Raw genomic sequence first — 9,640 nt, forward strand, 5'->3', positions numbered from 1 at the left:
TGACAAAAACCTTCGAAAGACAGTAATGCATGGTTAAATGTGTTGGTCAGGAGTTTGTTAGATATGCAATGTTGAGAAAACACTTTGATTTCTGTACATCCAGTGATCAAATGCTGTGTGGGTCTCAGTTTTTAGCGACAGGCACATGATAGTAGCTGGTCTGAATGTGCAACTCCACAAACCTGGAAAAACCTCTCAACGTATACAAGCACTAGGCGCTTTTTTTTCTCCAAATTATGAATAATTTACTGCAATTGTGAGAATAACGTAATCATGTAATCAATAAAAAAGTAACTATTAAACCTGATTATGGGTATTTAAATTTTTTTTTTTTTTTTTACTTTTGTTAGTTTGTAATGTTGCTGTTTGAGCATAAACATAATCTGCAACGATACAACGTTAAAAGTTTAATGCAAATAGAGATATTTTCTTTTTATAAGTAATAGCTTTTTAAGGACAACAAATGTCTGGTAGGGACTACATCGCGCTTCTTCCCAGGATGGTGACATCACGAACACTAAAATGGACGTTAACTGCTTTAGAGAAGAGGAAGAGGAGTTGTCGCTGTTTTTTACACCCTGGAAAAAGTTTGTCCTAAACCTGACAAACCTTAACACTGTTCCTGAACATTATAACCTCAACGTTTGTCTGTGTGCTGCACATTTTACGGAGAACAGCTTCCAGAAGAGACTACAATGCAGGCTAACGTTATAACGTTACGCACAAAAGCTTATCCTGAAAGACGCAACATTCCCATTTTGTCGGGACAATCTGTTGTTCATGGATCACAACTTGTAAGTATGCCTTATTAATTGTTTTCTATTAACAGTTCCAATTATAAGCTTTATGTAGTTGCTACAGTATGATAGCTATGATGTAATTGAAGGGAAATGCTTTGCCTCCGCTAGCCTGCTAACTAACATTGATGTAGTGTTTACTTTAGCTTTTGTAAGCTCTTGCTTTTGTAAGACTGTTTTCCGACAAATATGATTAAATGGTGGATAACATAGTATCTATAAGAAAATTACAACAACAAAAAAAACGTACCACTCTGAAACGTCCTGTGAAATCCGTGCTTGCAAAGTCTGTGGTTGAAATCCGTTCAGCATCCTCTTGTTCGTTAACATTGTCAGGGTCTGAATCGGGCTCGAAATGGTTTAAAATGGATGCCATCGTTAATATTTATGGCTGCATCCACAAAGTGATAAATGCTGCCTTCGGAGGACACATTCCAAGGTCGGAAGGCATCAAGGCTCTCCGAATGCAAAGTTAAGCGAGAAAAATAAATATGGCATCTGAAAGTTGCGGCTGGTAGTCAGTTTGTATGTAAATGTACATTTAGCGAGAAATTACTTTTGTAGTCATTAAATATTCACTGTTTTCACCAAAGCTCTATCTATTTTGGTGTAGATCATAAAACTGTTACGCCGAAGTCTGTCCAAAATCAGTTTTAAGACGTATACCTTCGTGCGCCTGCAAATAAATTGAATGAAAGGGCAGCGAAAACAAGACAGCTGCAGCCTACATCTGAGTAGAGCTTGTGGTTATAAAGGGCTGCCAATCACAACAAATTGGTCAGCTAACCAATCACAGCGCATTTCATATTTCGGAAGGAGGGGCTTCATCGTGTGTTTTTTGAACAATCAAGTCTGAAAACATACTCTAGTACACCCCAAAAACAAAATCAAGACTTTGTAAAAGGTCATAATAGTACCCCTTTAATAATTACAAGTACTTATCCATAATAAAATATCCAAAAATCACTTGCACAGTGTGATATATTTCCTGCAGTTGTGTACTTACAATATCCCAAAAGTTCCCAAAGATTTTTAATTTCAAAGAAATTCCAATTTTAATTAATGGCTCATCCCTGTTCACTTGTCGCCTGTCAATGACTTAATATTCGCGTTATCCCTGGTTTTCGCTCGTACTGCCATAGTAAGCATGGCGGCAGACGTGGACAACTGCATTACGTCTAGCGGCACGCTCACGCTGTGTTTGTTTCGTTCAAACATTATGGACCGTGGCAAGCAGACTTTGGGACAAAAGGAGAACTAAATGAGGATCAATATCAGTGTGGCGTTTTCGAGATGCCGAGAGCTCCACGTCCATGACAAACTTGACAAACGACTTGACAGAGACACAGCTCTTGTATGTACTTTATTAGACAGGTGAGTAAATGTACATAATACTAATCAATGTTATATAGCTCAACATGATGAAATGTTAGAATATGATCAGTATGTTATTCTAATGTTGATCTATACTGCTAGTCTCATACAGACAAACTAACACATAGAATAACATTATAACTTTCAACACACTTAAATGCAGTTTAGTGTAATAGTGTAGAGTGAGTGAAACAGCGCTGCGTTACCTCACAAGTTTCATTCATCTAATAAACTGACCTGTGTGAGTATTAATTCAACACTTGCGGGTAGTTTGGTAGAATGAAATGTCCGTATTCCTTTATATCTGTTATCAGTTATATCTGATATCTGTCTCTCATTAGCAATCACGCCCTGCTTCATACCACAGTCATGTTAAAACATCAATGTATTCACTCATCCATAAACATTATTAAATCCATCAGCATGACGACAAGTTCCATAATTCTGTTTATGCGTCATCAACCTGCGCCTTTGTTATTGTAAGTGGTGTAAAAAAATACATATTGTAGCTTTAATTTTAATTTGATTATATATTCCAGATTACATATTAGTCACTACCCAGCACGGTGTGAATATATATATATTTTTAATTTAATGTATAATTTATATATATATATATAAACATTTTAATCGTTTCAGAGATCTTCAATCTTTAGCTTCTATCTTAAAACACATTTCAACATGGTTTACTGAACAAATCATTGTTCAAACTAGAAAGAAACTTCTAGTTCAGTTAACTAAACTTCTAGTTTAGTTCAGTTTGAAATTTAGTTCAAATGCCTTTATTTTTTTAAGGCACATAAAAAGTCAAATGACACCTACAGAATACAAAACTGCACTTCAGCGCGACACTAATACTAAACAAGACTATTGCATAGATTTCTACATAAAAAAAAAAAAAAAGTATTTTGTAGTATTGGGTTCTGATAAATCAACAACTTATTTATAAAGTACTCTAGAGTGTACATGCTATCACATAGCGCATTCATTACTCTACTACACCTGATCAAGTACTTAGTACCTGCTTTCCCAAACACAATCTGTATGCATGCAGTAGAACAGATTGCTACAGGAAGAAAAAATATTTGCCAATTTTCCCATTCACACCCAAACCGAAAGAAAAATCACACTCTCTCTATATGCAAACGTCCCACTTAAGAATTCATCACAAGGCATTACAAATAATAACCATTCAAATACACCCGGACTAGCACAAATGGTTATTAGTCCTCTTATTCTTTATTCCCATAGATAACAACAGTAACAAGAACATTTACTTGGAGATGAGAACACATTATACACATAAATCATATTTATTACAAAGACATTACAAATACTCACAAGGATGAATCTGAAATTCACATTTTTAACTGAATTAAAAAAAGATATAACTGAATTAAAATAATATTATTGTGCACTTAAGTATAATCTCTTAAAGATAAAACACACAAATATGTGTAATTTGTTAAAGGCATTTATTAGATACAGAGATTAGAAAATAAATGTTTTTCCATTTTTGTCATTCGGAGCAGAAATTATTTTTACTTTCCAGTTCCGGTGTTCCAAGGCCTCCTTTCCAAATAGTAACAAATTAGAGTAAAATACAGTTAATAGCATTCCTTTTAAACTGGGAGTACACTGTTTTTTAGCATTATTTAATTATCAAATGAATCACTTTATTCAGAAAAAAAATTCAGTTGTTACCTAAACATTGTATTTATATACTTTTGACAAAACCACAGGTATAAATAAGGATGACTGATATCGGATAGATAACATATGATGTGATCACTAGATCTCCAAAGTCTCAAGTCTTTGACATTTCCAACTGAATCTATAACAAGAAGCTGAACATTTCCTACGCTTCTGAGGTCTAAGCAAAGATGGTTATTCCATAAAACCGCAGCAGTTGAAATATTAATATCTAAACCTGCTACTACACCACACAACCCGCATCTGAGGTATCCTCCTCCGCATCCTCTAGAGAGTCCACCGGTGAGTCCATTGGCGTCTCCTCACGGTTTCTAGAGTTCTGGAGGATGAGCTGTAATCTGGTCCAGACTTTGGGGTCTCCACTATATATGGCCTCCAAGAAGAGGTCCGTCTGAGCCTGCAGATTCTGAAGTTGGGCCTGGGAACGTTTGTTCTGCCGAATAAGTTCCTTTGTGCGCAGTGTGATGCCCAGCAGGCCTGACCGATTCAGAATATTATACGTGTTGCAGAAGCGCTTGCGTTTGCTGGAACTTGGAGAGAAGTCATCGGAGATATTCTCCCCGTCACTGCTCTGGGCGACTGAAGAGTTGGGACACTTCTGAGGGAATGAAGCGAGGAGGGAGTGAGCGCACAGTGAGAACGGTGAAGTGGTGGTATGGGGCTCCTGAAGGTCAGAAAGCCTGGATGAAGGGTTTTCCACACCCATGTCTCCCAAAGAAGCAATGTTAGGGTCTACTCCATAACCCTTGAATGTCTCAGAGTCATCCTGCTTCAAAGAGGAACTGTGGAAAGGTTTATCATAACAGCGTCGTTGATGTCTACCACTATGACTGTGGTTTGCCCTCTTATGGATGGCACTGGGACTTTGCTCGACTGTAGACCCTTGTGCAGGGTGCGGGACCATTTTTGCAAAGGTGTTTTTCACGGGAACATGCTTTCTGGAAAGTTTCTGCTCGTCAGAGCTCTGGCTGCTACAGTCACTAGTGGGTATGACTGGCTGGAGGAAAAGCAGCTGGGACTGAGGAACCACATCCAATGAAGTGTTTAAGCTCCAAGGTTTTAACGCAGGGGCCTCGGAGATTGGCTGAAACAAGAATTAACAATGAACAATTTTGTAAAACAGATACTCTTTAGATCTCATGCACAATAACAGGTGTGTCAATGATGTGTCTTGTGAAAATACAGCCGTACAAGCAAGAAGCAAAGTTTGACCCTCATCATGTACCATGGAAAAATGTCCATAATATTTAATTAGCCGCAACTGGCACCAAAAAAATAATTTGTTGTGAAATCCTTATATTTATATCAATATTATATCTATTATATCTTATATTAGACCTTATATATGTCAGATTTAACTAAACCAATTTCTGAAAGGGTATGAAAACTTGCCTTAGAGAATAAGTCAAATGTATTTTTTATTTTTGAAACGCATTTTAAATGTACAATATTAAAAGTTTCACATTTTTCTTGCCTACCTTAGCTGGCCGCATTACTTTGAGTAATTGAAAGTACCGGTACATAAAAACATGGCATTCATAGATTAGTTCCAATGATTTACAGACATCTCTGATCATATTCAGCTTATTCTTGATCATTTTTCGTGAGGTAAAGATGCTGAGCAGCAAGCACTGGAAAGTATTCAATCTAAGAATCACAATGGTATTAACTAAATACAGCTTTATATTTGACCAAAACAATACTATAACGCAAACACAGATGTTTCAAGAAAAGCAACTATGGAGTTAAGAGACATACAGAATTGTATGAGTGTGTAATACCTGCTGGAGGACAAGGTTGTTCATTACGATCATGCGAGAAGCGCCTGGATGTGAGCCAGGAATGAAAGGCACCCGAGGAGCTGTCGGCATGCTCTGAGCTGCAGTGCTGGCTGGTCCCACGTCTTCAAAGTCTGTCTGGTCCAAAGCACTGTAATATCCTGAGCTGGCATCTATGGTGGGAAAAGAGTGTTAAGAGTAAAACCTAGTAATTATGTGCAGTTATACACCTATAACAAGCTAATTACGGACAAAATTGTATTAATATAGTCAGTAATGAGGAAATTGTATATAATTATACAGCATTTGAGAAAGACAAGTAGAGCACTATATTTTGCTCAAAACCATAATACACAGAAAAACTGTGAGACTTTGTTTGTTAGTTTTTAACACCATGTCAGCTTCTGTGGATATTTTCATGGCGCGACAAGTTTATGGTAAACTATATTAGGTTTAAAAAGTAAAATAAAAATATTCAATTTTAAATGTATTATTATTTTCCGGAGCCCCGCACAAAACGTGGATAGTGGCCACGAATTAACAATTTGTTCCCAAGACTTACTAATACGTCAGCACGTTTTACTAATTCGGTCCCTCGTTTTAAGCAAATCATGCGCACAATATAATAATTTCCCCCCTCATTTTACTAAATCGTGGCCACGTTGTAATAATAATTTGTTCCCTTGTTTTAGTTCAATCAAAACTAGAGCGAATTAGTAAATTGTGGGAATGAATTCTTAATTTGTGGCCTCGATTTATCTAACTAAAATGAGTGAACGAATTCTTAATTTGTGGCCACGATGTATACTGTATAGGAATATATACCGTATATTTTTACACATGTCATGTGGAGGGGGCTCTGTATTATTCAACTTAAACTCTAAAACTATATTTTGTCTAACTTTGTTCAATATTTCTTCCAAAGTGTTAACTAAAGAAAAAAAGGTTTCTCACAGGGTTAATAAATGTATATATATATCTAATATAATAATATATATAATAAATTAGCACAATCTAATAAAACATGCTTCAGGGATATCGGATTTTGATGAAGAGAACATGTTGATGGATCTTCTCCTTATATTAAAAACTTGTTTGTCATCCTTGAGTGGCCTATTTGGCAAGGGGTATACACAATCTTGGGTTACACTTTATTTTAAGGTGTCCGTGTTACAGTGCAATTATACATTTAAGCACTGGGTAATAACTACCTACATGTACTACTTACTATAGGGTTAGGTTAAGTTTAATATAAATGACAAACCTGAATCTTTGTCGATCTCATTGGAGGATTTCCGTTTGTTGCCCATGTTGGATCTTCTCTGGTGGTCCAATTCGTTTGATTTCAGTCCATCTGTACAGTCCTGATCCAGGCAGTGACTGAGAGAAGGACAAAGACATGGATTAAATAAAGGAAAGTCAAAACCCTGAAATATGATAGTTTAGTGTAACATGAGCACATTCATGACTCAAGTCAATGAAATGCACATCCAAACTGACTTAAACTCACTTAATGACAAAATATATGGTTTATCCATGCAAAATCCCTTTATCGTGAATTAGGACACATTACTATACACAGTTTCTGATCATAAATAAACAGAGATTGAATGAATAACAAGCAGATACTGAAAGAGAGCCATGAAAACAGCTCTTAAAACACCGCAGAAATAACAAAATGCATATCAACATCTTAAAATACAGCTTGAAAATAACAGTAGCAGCTTATTTTAGATCTAGAAGCGAATAGTTTATACATACGAACAGAGTCTGAATGTTGCGAACTGCACTTGATACACACGATGCCAAACACGAGACTCTCCAATAAACACACACGTCAACAAAAAAACGCACGTTTTTTAATACTTACCAAGACAAATTATCTTCTCTTGTTATGGCTTGTGTGTGAAATGACGCTTGGCGAGTTCAAACTAAGCTTATATTTCTGTTGTTGTGGGAAGCAGACTGTCCGGAGTGCAACGTGAGTTTACAAACGTAGCTCCGCCTTCACGGCTGACTTAAATGGCTGTTACCAGGGGAACAGCCTAATCGTCACCTGCTTGACTATGCAAGGTCCGCCTCTCATTTGCATATCCCCTTCTGATTGGTGCAGAGTTGAACCCTTGCGACTGTAAACGTGACTGTGAAATGTGGTGTGCATTTCTCACACGGTGAAATCTGCACTGCAGCGTCAAGAGTGAATCTAGCACGCGTTGCAGCGTCACCATCCTCTCCAGCCCATCATTTTTGATAAATAAAAAGTGTTGTGCAAATAATGGAAGCCACGTAATAAAAACACAGCTATTGTGATTTTTTTACGCATTTCAAACGTCAGTGACATCCAAATAAGTTTGCGTATCATAAAGTTAGTAAACAAATGAATATTAGTCAGTGGATGTGTTTTTATTATTGTTATTATTTGCCACGGGTAAAACTGTAATTTATTTAAGAATTAATAAGTGTTCCTTCTTTTTGAATGGTAATTACAGGTGTACACTTGGCCCTGATCTCACAACTAACTAAACTTAACCTGAAAAATTATCTTAAACACAAATCTAACTCATTCCCTAAAGTGCATGACCTTTGGCACCGTGCAACATCAACAAAATCGCCCTCCCAACAGACCAGAAATGCCTCTTGGGTAATTACTTCACAAACTCCAACTTCAGGAAGTCATAAACACCAACAATTCTATTACTCATTGCCAAAATATGTATTGCATTAAAGTGTAAATCATATGCATCAAATCAATCGAAATGTGGATACTGGATACATGGAAAGAACATAATAAACAGACCAAACATTCAAAAAATCTTTTATTGGTGGTTTTATTGAATTGATTGACTATAATGCAGAATGTGGGACAAGAACAGATCCGTTTACCCTTAAACTGAACACTGTATACAGCCTAACTGAGATTTAAGAATATGGAACATATTATTGAACTGTGACTTTAAAAATCCAACATTTAAATAATTTTAAACTACATTTCTCAACCACAACTTCCATTCAGGATAAGATAATCAGATAAAGTAGTATGCTCTGTATTTTGGCCCGAACCCAGAGCACTCCCCCCGTATCTCTGGTTAGGATAGCAACCAGGCCAGTGTGACGAGTCGAGGAACATAGATGTGTCCTCTCATGCTGATTGGATCATTTGAAACGTGTTCTTCCTGAACTTTGTGTATCTGTCTTATATGTTTTATTAACAAACACAGAGAGACACATCGACAGACAGACAGACAGACAGACACACACACACGCGCGCACACAGAGAGACACATCGACAGACAGACAGACACACACACACACGCGCGGACACAGAGAGACACATCAACAGACAGACAGACACACACACACACACACAGACAGACAGACACACAAAAACACAGACACACACAGACAGACAGACACACACACGCGCACACAGAGAGACACATCGACAGACAGACAGACACACACACACACACAGAGACAGACAGACAGACACACAAAAACACAGACACACACAGACAGACAGACACACACACACACACACAAACAGACAGATACACACACAGACACAAAAAGACAGACAGACAGAGACACAAAAATACACAGACAGACAGACACACACACACACACACACACACACACACACACACACACACACACACAGACAGACAGACACACACAGACACACAAAAATACAGACAGACACACACACACACACACACACACAGAGAGACGCATCGACAGACAGATACACACACACAGACACAAAAACACACACACACACACACACACACAGAGACACACACACACAAACACACACAATATTTCACAAAACATTTTGAATGATAATCAGAAATAAACAATAGTCACTCTATTCTGAAAGTTACTCTTAGATTTGTATAATATTAATACATATTAACAGTATTTTATGAAAAACACAACACTTTTATACATTGGGAATTAAATAGCCCTTTGGTGAAAAAT

At 37.0% G+C, this 9,640-nt stretch overlaps 1 protein-coding gene across 3 annotated transcripts; it reads right to left on the minus strand.

The window, feature by feature from the left end:
- Positions 1–3,037: 3,037 nt before the first annotated feature.
- cipca (CLOCK-interacting pacemaker a) lies at positions 3,038–7,691 on the minus strand. Of its 3 annotated transcripts, none has more exons than XM_079633271.1 (4): positions 7,533–7,691; positions 6,927–7,042; positions 5,666–5,835; positions 3,038–4,968 (listed from the first exon to the last, which is right to left on the minus strand). In XM_079633271.1, exons 2-4 carry the CDS (start codon positions 6,970–6,972, stop codon positions 4,108–4,110), a joined length of 1,077 nt encoding a protein of 358 aa, XP_079489397.1. In that variant the 5' UTR covers positions 6,973–7,042; positions 7,533–7,691; the 3' UTR covers positions 3,038–4,107. The 3 variants fall into 3 exon arrangements, with proteins under 3 accessions (XP_079489397.1, XP_079489399.1, XP_079489398.1); XM_079633273.1 differs by lacking the exon at positions 7,533–7,691 and adding an exon at positions 7,424–7,490; XM_079633272.1 differs by lacking the exon at positions 7,533–7,691 and adding an exon at positions 7,173–7,248.
- Between the last annotated feature and the right edge of the window lie 1,949 nt (positions 7,692–9,640).

The sequence above is a fragment of the Phoxinus phoxinus genome (assembly GCF_949152265.1).
Source record: "Phoxinus phoxinus genome assembly, chromosome: 13".
Lineage (NCBI taxonomy): Eukaryota > Metazoa > Chordata > Actinopteri > Cypriniformes > Leuciscidae > Phoxinus > Phoxinus phoxinus.

Excerpts from the sequence above, each read along its gene's own strand:
- cipca (XM_079633271.1), bottom strand. The coding sequence starts at position 6,972 with ATGGGCAACAAACGGAAATCCTCCAATGAGATCGACAAAGATTCAG. Across the intron at positions 5,836-6,926 it reads TGAGATCGACAAAGATTCAG|ATGCCAGCTCAGGATATTAC; the intron begins GTTTGTCATTTA and ends TTCCCACCATAG. Across the intron at positions 4,969-5,665 it reads ACAACCTTGTCCTCCAGCAG|CCAATCTCCGAGGCCCCTGC; the intron begins GTATTACACACT and ends TTCTTGTTTCAG.